General features: G+C 32.7%; 1 protein-coding gene across 5 annotated transcripts; it reads right to left on the bottom strand.

Moving 5' to 3' along the window:
* Window positions 1-8,560: 8,560 nt before the first annotated feature.
* On the bottom strand, window positions 8,561-12,509 carry LOC114423244 (putative pentatricopeptide repeat-containing protein At5g40405). 5 transcript variants are annotated; one of them, XM_028389921.1, is made up of 4 exons: window positions 10,597-12,509; window positions 10,352-10,511; window positions 9,633-9,753; window positions 9,499-9,509 (listed from the first exon to the last, which is right to left on the bottom strand). In XM_028389921.1, the coding sequence occupies exons 1-2, from the start codon at window positions 12,416-12,418 to the stop codon at window positions 10,438-10,440; spliced, it is 1,896 nt and encodes a 631-aa protein (XP_028245722.1). In that variant the 5' UTR covers window positions 12,419-12,509; the 3' UTR covers window positions 9,499-9,509; window positions 9,633-9,753; window positions 10,352-10,437. The 5 variants fall into 5 exon arrangements, with proteins under 5 accessions (XP_028245721.1, XP_028245720.1, XP_028245719.1 ...); XM_028389920.1 differs by having other exon boundaries at window positions 8,561-9,746; XM_028389919.1 differs by having other exon boundaries at window positions 8,562-9,753.
* Window positions 12,510-12,736: the final 227 nt, after the last annotated feature.

The raw sequence follows: 12,736 nt of genomic DNA, 5'->3' as shown, positions 1-12,736 counted from the left end.
TGTGACAACTTATGCCCTCTGATTTTTAAAAATATAAGAAATATTAGTATTTTAGTATGTATATTATTTTATAGGATAAATGTTTATTTTTTATTAAGATATACATGTTTATTTTATATAACTAAAATTTACAATGAAAAATATTTTAAAACCTATAGATCATATTATAATAATAATTTGTAATAAATAATTTTTTTAAAATATATAAATTATAATTTAGAGTTATGATAAATAATATATATTGTGATATAATATTATTTTTAATTATTGATAAATTTTACAAAAATATTGAAAATAATAGATAGAAAGATATAGAAGGTTTAAAAAAAGTTCTAAAGTCGCCAAAAAAAAAAGAAGCTAAAAGCACTCAATGAAAAATGACAACTAAAAATGCACTCATTAAAGATAATTATTCTAATATATTGTCTCTATTAATTTAACATTTGTGTAAAAAAAAAAACTAATATATATATACATAAGAGAAAGTGAGGGAGATATCACTAATTTTATAATAATTTATCTTAATATTTGATATATTGGTAATATATATCAAATTTGTATATAAATGAAATTATCTATTAATTAGTATTTTTTTTCTAAGCACAGTAAAAGCATGATATTTATTTTTTCATGGTTAAATTATATAATAAATAAATGTTTTAAATATATAAATTATATTATAATTAATAATTTATAATAAACGAATATTTTTTAACATATAGATTATATTTTGAATTTATAACAAAATTATTTTATTTTAATATAAGGTTATTTTTAAATTGAAATGGATAAATGGTTGAGTAGATCAAGTTTACATATAAAGAGAAAATAAGAGTGATTTGAGATGATTGAGAGGAATGTAAGATTAAAATATCAAATTTGTGATGTTATAAATAACAAAACAAAATATGAGTCATTAACAAATGCGAAAAACATAATTAGAATATACCTCCCGTTATTACCACGAAAGAGCTACTTTGATTTGATTCTTTCAAGCTCTCACTCTCTTTGTAAATGGTATATCGGATGAAAATGAAACATATGAGCTCAGGAATCAAACATATGTGTTATATATAGATATTCTACCGTTAAGAATGTATTTACTAGTCATTACCACTCATTAATGTCGTTCAATATTTGGTCTTTCAACTCCAAGACTGATGGAGCACCTAACCTTCCAAGTCCAAAATATACAAACTACTATTAAGGAGTTAATTAAAGCTTTTAATAAAAAAAATTATTACATTCTTCCACTTGGTCTAAACATTTTGACTAATTGGCTAAAATAAGTCAATGCTCAATTTTCTTAAGAAATGAACATGTGAATCATAATGATAGTTCCTCTTATAATGAGTAATATCATCCATGTATTACAACATGTTCAATTTTCCAAGTAGTATACTCAATGTGGTAATAAAACTTAATGAATAAACCCAATGTTTACTCTTGGTCCAAAACATAAATTTTCTCAAATAAATCAATGTACACCTGAATATGAGAAAATATCACAATATAAAAGTTACAACTCTAACATGTATGTATACAATCATAAATTGGAACCAAGTTTCATTCTCTCTACATGATCCTTGAACTTAAACAGTGGCATGTCCTTAGTCAAAGGATCAGCTTGGTGCTTATATGCTCAATGACCACTTTCTTGTCTTTTATTCTTTTTCTAATGGCTAAGTACTTAATGTCGATGTGCTTACTTCGACTTCCACTTTTGATATTCTTAGCCATAAAGACAGCAACCGAGTTATCGCAAAAAAATTTCAAAGGCCTTGAAATAGTATCAACTATCTTCAACCCAAAAATGAAACTCTTAAGCTATACACCATGTGATGTAGCCTCAAAATAAGAGACAAACTCAACTTCCATGGTAGAAGTACTTGTCAAAGTCTGCTTAACACTCCTTCACAAAATAGCTCCACCAGCCATCATGAAAATGTACCCAAATGTTGATTTGCAAGTATCAACACAGCCAGCAAAGTCTAAGTCTGAATAACCAATCAAGTCTAGATTGTTCGTTTTTCTATACATAAACATGTAATCTTTGGTCCCTTAAAGGTACCTCATCACTTTCTTTGCAACTCTTCAGTGGTCAATACCTGCATTACTCTGATATCTTCTTAACATTTCAACTGCAAAATCAATGTCAGGCCTAGTGCATACTTGAGCATACATGAGGCTTCCAACAACTGAAGCATAAGAAATATTTTTCATCTGGTCCCTCTCAAAGTCATTCTTTGGGCATTAGTTCAAATTAAACCTATCACCCTTCACAATGGGAGTGACACTTGGTGAACCATCTTTCATTCGAAATCTCTCTAAAATTTTGTTAATATAGGTTTTGTGTGATAGACCTAAAATACCTCGAGGTTTATCTCTATGAATCTTAATGTCAATGATATAAGATGTATCACCCATATCCTTCATGTAAAAAATTTTAGAGCGAAATTGTTTCAGCTTATCTAGCAAACCATGATCATTGGCTGCAAGTAAAATATTATCTACATATAAAACAAGAAAATATATTTTATCTCACTGACCTTGTGGTATATGCATTGATCCATGGGGTTTTCATCAAAACCAAATGAAGCAATTATCCCATGAAACTTACGGTACCATTGACGGGAGGCTTGTATTAAACCATATATAGATTTCTTAAGCTTGCAAACCAAATGCTCACCACTGCTAGACGAAAAGTCTTCATGTTGTTTCATATAAACCTCCTCCTCTAAATCACCATTAAGAAAGATTGTTTTCACATCCATTTGTTGCAACTCAATGTCAAAATGAACAACTAATGTAAAGATAATATGAAGATAACCTTTATTAGATACAGGAGAAAATGTCTGTGTAATTGATTCATTCTTTTTAAGTAAATCCCTTAGCAATGAGTCTTGCCTTATATCTTTCAATGTTGCCTAATGAATCCCTTTTGGTCTTAAAGACCTATTTACTGCCAATGGCCTTTGCCCCATTAGGCAACTCTACAAGGTTTCAAACTCCGTTACTCTGCATGAAATTCATCTCATCCTTCATAGCATCATACCATAAATTTGACTCTTTACAACTCATGGCTTGCTCAAAAGTTTCAGGATCATTTTCAACTCCAATATTATAGTCAGATTCTTGCAAATATACATTATAATAACTAGGAATAACGAATTTTTTTTACTCTAGTAGATTTCCTTAATGTTGCGCCAACATTTTCTTGTGGATCATGTTGTTCAACTAGTTGTTCATCATTTTCAGGAATTTGATGATCAACTTGATCTACTGGATTATTAGCAACAGGTTGTGGAATGTTAGTCATTTGTTGTTCATCATCTTTGAACTTGAGGAGTATGAATTGCAACCAATCGTTCAATTGATGTGGAAGGTTAAGACTCTATATGATCAATTTCAGAACCTAAGTCCCTCAATTGATCATTCTCACTGATCAAATCATTTTCAAGAAACTTGGCATTTCTTGATTCCACAATCCTAGTAATATGATTTGGACAGTAAAAACTATAACCTTTAGACCTTTCAACATATCCAATAAAATACCCACTGATAGTCCTTGAGTCAAGTTTTTTCTCTTATAGGTTATATATTCTCATCTTAGACAGACAATCCCAAAGACACATATGTTTCAAACTCGGTTTCCAACCTTTTAACAACTCAAAAGGTGTCTTTGGGCCAGCCTTGGATGGAACATGATTTAATATATACATTGTCGTCTTTAGTGCTTCAACCCATAAGGATTTAGGAAGATTGGAGTTGCTAAGCATACTGCGTACCATGTTCAATAATGTTTTGCTTCTTCTTTTTGCAACACCATTCTTATTTGGAGAACCAGGCATAATGTACTGGGCAACAATCCTATGTTATTGAAGAAACTTTATAAAAGGACCGGGTGTTTGTCCATTCTCGATATACCTACCATAATATTCTCCACCTCTATCTGATTTCACTGTTTTTATTTGCTTGTCACATTGGTTCTCAACTTCAGCCTTAAAGACTAAAATATCAAACATGTAATGTTATAAATAACAAAACGAAACACAAGTCATTAACAAATGCGAAAAACAGAATCAAAATATACCTCCGACCATTGCCATGAAAGAACTGTTTTGTTTTGGTTCTTCCAAGCTCTCCCTCTCTTTTTGTAGATGGTGTATCAAACGAAAATGAAAAACATTAGTTTAAGGACCAAACTCATGTGCTATATATAGATATTCTATCATAAAAAATACATTTATTAGTCATTATCACTCATTGATGACATTCAATATTTGACCTTTCAACTCAAAAACTGATGAAGTATTTGACCTTCCAAGTTCAAAAGGCACCACCACTATTAAAGAGTTAATCAAATTTTTTAATAAAAAAATTGTTACAAGGAATGCTTTTTACTAGTTGAATAGTATGTGGAATACACCTCTCAATCTCATGATTTTTTTAGGCAACACCTCTCATGATAAGGGAGAAGAGAAGTTCAGAATACTTAATTAATTAGAGCAATACTCTAAGTGCATGTAATTGTTTCCAAACCCATTTCAAGCGATAGGAATACCCGAATATGAGATTTAATTTGCAGCAATTGCCTCTGGTCGAAGTAAATCCCCCGTGAACGTGGATCCTTGGTTTCTTATGTTGATGGTTTACCATGTGTCCTATTTGTACCATATTATCAGTAGACCTTATAATTTAACAATTGTCAACAAATAAAATGAATATATTGAATACGATATTTTAGTAAATTTTTACTTTTTTGAAAAGTTTGTTTAATTATTTGATAAATAATTTTTTAAACAATTTTTAATAACTTTAAAGTATTTTTTGGAATTCTATTTGAAGTAAGGTCTTATAAAATGTTAGTTTAACTTTTAGCTTCTAATTTTTTTATATTTTTTTTCACTTTTATATTTAATATATTTATTCATTTTCTTTGTTATTTTTTTAAATAAATCATAATTTTATTATTTTTATGTCATTTTATACTTTTTAATTAGTTCATCAACTAATTTTATTAAATATTTATAACTTGATAAGCTAATTTTTCAAATTTTAGCTATCAATTACCATTTAATTTTTTAATTTTTATCTAACTTTTCAATTAGTTTGGTCCAATATATTCTATATATACAAAGTGTTATGATCAATGCATATTCCAAAAAATGCAGATAAACATGTCGCATATTTTGGCCTTCATGTATGACAATACGGGTGACGACATTGTTTGACTTTAACAGAAAAATAATTGTTGCTATTAAATGTACATTTGTTAAGCAATTTATTATTTTGAGATTATTTTTGTATGTTGTTTTGCTATTTGTTTTAACAGAATTTATTGGGTTTTATTTATATTATATATCTATCGACTTTCCCATTTGGTGAGCTTCACAAAATTTTATCTTTGATAGGAACTTTTCAAGTCCCATAAGAATGTAAATTAACTTTTGAGATTATTCATAAAGTTGTACCGATAGAAATAAATGCATTTTTAAAGTGATATACATTTCGAAAGCTTTTTTTTTTGTAATCAAGAAAAAAATATTTAAAAAGTCAAGGTATATCATATAACGACTAACAGGATCATAGAAAACAATAATTCCTCAATCACTTAAAAGGGGTTATACATCATTGTGCAAAGGGAAGGGCCAACCTATTTTTTTACACAACAAGACAAGGACCTAGCCTTAACAAAATTTAATAAGTTGCTAAACCAACTTTCTCATCCTTAAAGATTATATCATTTCGATGTAACCAAATAAATCAAACGATGGTTAACTAGATCACCATTTGTTACAAACTAGACTTCTAAAGCCCAATTTTCCAAAATGGGCACCCATGCTCCTACCTCAAAAGTTGGCCAACCGTTACAAAACCCAGGTTCAAGCTACTCTAGTAAGATAATTATTTAATACTCCCATTATTTGCTTGGTGCACCTGTTTCAATCTGTAATACACTAGGGGTGCACCAAGCAAATAATGTGTTACGTTAAATAATTCCCCACTAGTAAATTAACAATGTTTTACTCCAAGACAGGTAAAAACTGCCCACCAAAGGACCTTTCGCCTTATTGCAAGCGATTTAACTCTTTTGGGCACCCTATAAATATGGTCAATGCCAATAATGTTGTCTACGAATTTATTACATACTGTCACCTTGCTAAGATTATTGTTGACTTGAGTGTTAGAATGTGTTTTAATCCACAATTAAAAAACATTAATTTTAAAAAATTACACAATGAAAAGTAATTTTTGTTGTGTACCTAAGGTACACAATGAAAACTTCGATTCCATTTTGCATATATTGAACGGGGATTAGGGGAAAATATGGTTAGAAAGCTATTTTCATTGGGGTAGGGGGCTTAATTAGCAAGTGAAGAAATGCCAAAAACATGGTCTTTTTGGTGAGAAATGCATAAAAATCAGGGGTTGCTATTCCCACCCCCTCTTTTGTTATTTACACCTTTTTTTAATTTTCAGATAAAAAATGGAATTGGCCTTCCCTTCCCTCTTCCCACCCCTCCCCTCCCCTTACCCCTTCCTTCTCAATTTCCCTTTCCTTTCTTCCCCCCTCCTACAACACTCTCATTCTCTTCTCGTTTTCACTTTCTCCTTGTCCTTCTGCTTTGCTGAGTTGTGTTCCCTTCTCATCCTCAGTTTTCATTCTCCTTCTTCATAAGAAGTATTTTTTTTTTGTCCAAGAACTCAACACAAATGTAATTCTATTGTGCATTGATACTCAATGAAATTACATTTCCATTTTGTATTTTTTCTTAACACACAACATAATTATGTTTGTGTTGTGTTCTTTGATGAGATGTAAACATATTTCTATTGTGTTATATATAAAAAATATAAGATACATAATTACAAGTATAAAATATGAGATGGTGAATACAAAACAAAATGTGAGTTTTTTTTATATAAAAAACTACATTCAACATCATCTATTTCAAAAATCAATGTAATAAGCAAAACTTTCAACATCAATTATGTTAAGAACTGATATAGAATGCGACTTGACTCATGTAGAATGTCCCACTTCCTAGATCAGGTTTGAGAGAAACTGATGTTGAATGTGTATATTTTACATCAATTTAAAACCTATGTTGAATATGCCTACATTTGAAATCATGTCGTACAACATTTGTGGATGTCAATGACAATGGTAATAGTAGTAACAATTGTGATAATGAGAATAATTATTATCAAAATGTATTTTTAAAAAACTAAATTCATAGATAATTTTTTCTTAAAGAAAATAAATGTAAAAATATTTTAAAATTAAGATATAATCATTTCAGCTTCAGTTTTATTAAACCCTTCGAAAATTGCATTTATAAACCAAAACCTAAAAACATGCTGCCACCCCAACATTAGGCAGCTTGGCATTAATGAAGAAGTAACTCTATTAACTGATTTTGAGTCCAATTTGGTGAATTAAGCTCACAAGACAAGTAGCCTTTTTAACTATACATATATTTAATGTTGTAACTAGAATTGGGATGAAAAGATAAACCAAAATAACTATTAATGAAAAAACGTGTAGTCGCCGGTATGCGACAAAGAGAGCATGACACAAATTGTTTTTGAGAAATATTATTTGAGAGCATGATAGTGTGCTTTGTTGAAGAATAAAAAAATGTAAAAATATTCATAATCCAAAGTAGGAAAGGATTTTGTCCCAGTTTATTTTGTTCTTATTCACTTTTATTTTTTTTTATCGTTTTTCTTTTTTTTATTATATTTGATCTGTTTTTTTCTCCTTTTTTAGTTTTATCATTTTTTTATTTAAAAAATTATTAAGTTTATCTTTAATTTAAAAATATATTTTTTAATTTGTATATAAAAAGGATAAAGCCAATAAAAAAAGAAAAAGAAAGAAAAATTGAGTAATCAAAACTTTCCATATATACAAAATAAAACAGGTACCATAAGCATCATCATAAGAACGATTATGCTTCTAATGCCCTCCTTCTCATTTATGACTTGCTCCATTCAAGCGGGGAAAAAAAAAATTAAAAGTTACACCAATTTTGTAATTTTTATTTTTGATTAAACCAATTATGGAAAAATCTCCACTAGAGAAAGAATAAAATTAATAAAATCTACATCAACATTTGTTTCTTGACTCAGAGTCTTATACCGCAAGCTTGTATGAGAATTAATGTAGGCCCTGTTTTCCTAAGTGAAGGTGATGCAAATGTTGAATGTTGATAGACATGGCTTGGTACCTTGTTGGGTACTTGCGATCAACATGTCAAGAAACGAGATGTTTAGAGAAGGTTGAAACTTCAAAGGGAAAAACTTGTTATAAGTACAAAGACAACTAAGAGCTGCTTAAAGAAGCAAAGCTAATGAAACAAGATATAGAGACTCATCCCTCTTTTCCTCTCTGTAATCTATCTATTATCAAGAAAGAAAACTTAGAGTGCAAGCACTAGTAGGTTACAAACAGACACAACTTTAGGCATCTTGGATTCATAATACAACAACCAGTTATAAATTATTGTGCGCTCAATAATAAACAAAAATAAACAAGAGCACCAAAATTTATTTTCTTCTCCAAGATGGTCACTGAATTGTTAATAAGAAAATTGGTGATTTTTAATAAATTTTAGTCAATCAAATAGTGCGTGTTAGAAATAGAGTGTCGCTCGCATTTCTCAATTAGAGAAATGGGATTATTAGCACAAGACTGGAGTGACATAAATTTCAGTACATCAAGTTATCATCTACATTTTAAGGATATATACAACACTTGTCATTTTTGGTGCTGTTTTTGTTGGTGCTTTAATAACACTTGGTACACCTTGGATGCCAAGACTTGTTGGTATGATGGGAGCACTATCACTGTCTTCATCACTATTGCTGTCTTCACTATCACTGTCTTCATCACTATTGCTGTCTTCACTATCAGGCTGCAAAAACGTTGATCTGTAACTATTTCCCTTAAACCTTCTTGATTTGCTAAAAACCATAAAATTATTTTCAATGTAACAACCGTTACCATTCCCAAGGAATGCTCCCCTATTGGCAATGTCAATCCTTCTTACATTTTGCGGCTGATTGTCACAACGTGGTGCCTGGTGCCAATATCTCTGTCACAATGAGGGCACATGCTAGGCTTCCAAACCTCGGTTCTATTCACTTCTTCAAACATGCATAATAATGCTAAAGCAGGGTCTTGCTCAGGGCCCTCCACTGTTATATCCAATTTGCCATTAGATGGTTGAATCTTTGCGACCACAGAAAGGCCAATTTCTTTGCCTTCCCCACTATTAGCAAAGTAGTGCGCCATGGTCGCCGCATTAGCATCTTCATCATAAACCACCGTGTGTGCGTGACTGCGCCACATCCATCAACAGTCTTGTTTGTCTTCTTGGACATAATGGATCCCATATCATGCAGGGATACATCTGAAGAAAACTGGATCTAGTTCTTTCTATGCTATAGCTGAATTCACCCCAGTTTGAATTTACGGTTTCATAGAGGCTGAAGTTTAACTGGTAGAGATTGCCATCGTTATCAACACACTTTGTTAAGCTGAGTGTACAAGTTAAGTCCTTATAAACGAACCTCAACCATGAGTCTGGAGAAGCCTTAATGGTGTACAACAGAGTCCATACCTCGTTAATTCCTACATTGTGGACCATATCCATGCATCTGGACAAGTCAATGGCTGCATATCTTCCCAGCAGTTACCGAGAAGAAGACTGTTTCTCATATTTTATGGAGGATACCTGTGGTCTAGACAAAAAAAAACTTTTATAAATAAAGATAATGGAACACGCACAACACATCTCAACACATTAGGAATGGATCAGTTGAGGGTGGACACCTTAGGGTATGTAATATAAGGAATTCAGGACATGAGTTGTTACTGAAATAATGGCTGGGATGTTCACTAGGAAAAATTATAATAAGTACAGTATTGCAGAATAATCTTTGCACTCTCAGTGCAAGGAAAGAGTTATTCTGCCACAGATTAACTAGCATCTAATTCTCTATCATATTTACCAAACCTCTTTTCTCTGTCCAGCGCCATTGTGTTTTTGTGGTTTGATTCTTGATTCTTTCAATTATTCAATTCAAAAACAGAAAAGCTTTTATATCTAGTATGGATCAGATCATGGGTTTTTGTTTTCTTTAACAATATAAAAACTTGTTATATAGTTTCAAGGCGACTAAGGAAAGTAATACTTGCACAACCCAAATGACTTATACTTTTTGTGTACAAAAAACATGAAATGTTTAATTGCTGAAAACAAAAACGGAAATAATCATACAATCTAATTAATTGATTACTATCTATGATCTATGGGAAAATAATTAATTGATCAATTACCATGTCAAAATAAAGATAGCAGCCAAAAATGTGTTGGTTTGAGTAAGAGGAACTCAGGTTCCTTAAGCATGTGGTTGAGTTAGATCCTAATATTCACCTCGGATGGGAGGATACCAAAATGTAAAAGATAGCCAAAGGACTTGTACATTCTTTACAAATCCTGAAAAAAAAAGTAACATGTTTGAGAAACAAAAATCATAGTTAATGCTGATTCGTTTACCAATAATCTTTACAAGAGCATTCACCATCCTTAAAATGATGAAACCTGTTTCTGTCTCGGACAATAATTTCCCTGTTAAAAATTTTGGATATCATTTTTGCTACATTATGGCAATCCCAGCAAATCCTCAGGTTCATAACAACCCTAATGGGAACAACACCTTTCAAACTAATTAACCCAAAGGCAATGGCTACCTTCTCACTATGTTTACTCAAAGCATCCTCCTTCTCCTCTTCTTCTATATCAAAAAGCACAGGGTTAGTGTTAGCCACATACCCTGATAGTCTAAGACACTTAGATATCTCTTCCAGCTTCATTTCAATCTCATCATATCTTGGGTGAGACTTGTCCCCAACAATGAACTCATGAACTTCACCATCAACTTCTATGACACTACAACCAGGGAGCTTCTTCACACCCTTAGCCTTCATGGTCTGCCTCAAACTACTAACGCTTTCCCAATTCTTATAATCAGCGTATATATTTGATAAAAGGACATAAGCACCATCGTTTTTGTCTTCTAGTTCCACTATCTTTCTCTGTGCAATCTCACCCAGTTCCTTGTTCTTATACATTCTACAAGCATGAAGCAAAGCACTCCATGCACCAACATGAGGTCTCATAGGCATGCTGTTAATGAAGTTCAAAGCTTCCTTGAGACGCCCTGCTCTACCGTACATATCAACCATTAAGCCATAATGCTCCAGTTGAGGGCCAATCCCATAAACATTCCTCATTGAGTCAAAATGCTTTCTACCTTCCTCCACCAAGCCAACCACACTGCACCCTTTCAAGACAGAAATGAAGGTGATCCCATTTGGCTGAACACCCTCTCGTTTCATATCGTTAAAAAGATCTAAACTCTCCTCACCAAAACCATTCATGGCCAACCCACCAATGGCACTACTCCAAGTATAAACATTCCTCTCCTTCATTCCCCAAAAAACTTGCATTGCCCTATCAACATTCCCACATTTCGCATACATGTCAACAAGTGCAGTTCCCAGCGTCACTGTCATCCTAACCTTGTACCTCTCCACATAAGCATGAACCCATCTTCCATGATCCAACACCTGCAAGTGAGTACACGCAGACAAAACCAAAACCATGGACACCTCATTCAACTTCACACCCTCCATCTGCATCAAATGGAACACATCCAGCGCCTCCCTCGACCGCCCACATTGCGCGTACCCCGCGATCATTGCATTCCACGTAACATGATCTCTCTCCGGCATTTCATCAAACATCTTCCTCGCAAAGTCAATGTCGCCACACTTGGCACAAGCATTTAGCATGGCGGTTTGAGTAACCAAGTCCGGCTCAACAGCCCCGTCAAACACATTATGGCACGAGCTGAGACAACCCAATTCAGCATACATGAAAACCAATCCGGTTTGCACATGTGGGTCGAGCTCAAACCCGTGCTTTATGACTGCACCATGAACACACAAGCCAGTCACGTGAGCCTGGAGCTGGGCGCACGTGCGGACCAGGAAGGTGAAGGTGTAGTTATCAGGGGAGAGGTTGTTGTTGTTGGAGTGGAGAATGTTGGCGTAAAAATGGAAGCTTTTGGAGGGTGTGGAGCTTTTGGAATAGGCCCTGATCATGGAGTTGAGAGTGAAGAGGGTTGGGTTGTTGTTGTGGTTGAGGAGCTTGTTGGCATAGTCAAGATTGGTTGTGTTGTGAAGGGCAATGGTAGCAACAAATTGGCCATGGAAGTGAGGGTTGTTAAGAATGCCCTTAACAACCAATTGAGCATGGATCTGCTTCATCTCTTTCAGTGTTGTGCATGAATTTAGCAGTGAAATGGTGGGGTGCTTTGCAATCCTTTTCACGGACTTCATGTTATTTTGCTACATGAAAGTGAAAACTGGTCACAGTGGAAAAACTTTGTTCTGTCTAATGTAAATGTTAGCGTTAAAATTGCCATTTCGACTTTCGAGTATTGTTCTTATTTATGATAAATACATATATTATTAGGTGGTCTATGAAGGGCAGCTGAATTTATCAGCCATGAAATATTATTTATTTTATGTGTTATGGAATATGTTTCTACGTGTGATTTGTTGAGACAAACTTTTCAATACTCCTGTTGTAATCCTCTCTTTATAGTTCTTTATACTTTATAGATAATAAATTGAATATTATATAATGAATGATTA

Source organism: Glycine soja, chromosome 8, assembly GCF_004193775.1.
Source record: "Glycine soja cultivar W05 chromosome 8, ASM419377v2, whole genome shotgun sequence".
Taxonomy (NCBI): Eukaryota; Viridiplantae; Streptophyta; class Magnoliopsida; order Fabales; family Fabaceae; genus Glycine; species Glycine soja.
The sequence above is the reverse complement of the archived record's forward strand: the minus strand, read 5'-3'. Positions and strand labels throughout refer to the sequence as shown.

Coding starts and splice junctions, on each gene's coding strand:
- LOC114423244 (XM_028389918.1), bottom strand. CDS start 12,418: ATGAAGTCCGTGAAAAGGATTGCAAAGCACCCCACCATTTCACTGCTA. Junction 10,512..10,596: donor GTTTCATCATTTTAAGGATG/GTGAATGCTCTT, acceptor TTTTTTTTTCAG/GATTTGTAAAGAATGTACAA. Junction 9,754..10,448: donor TTGGTATCCTCCCATCCGAG/GTGAATATTAGG, acceptor TTTTTTGTCTAG/ACCACAGGTATCCTCCATAA.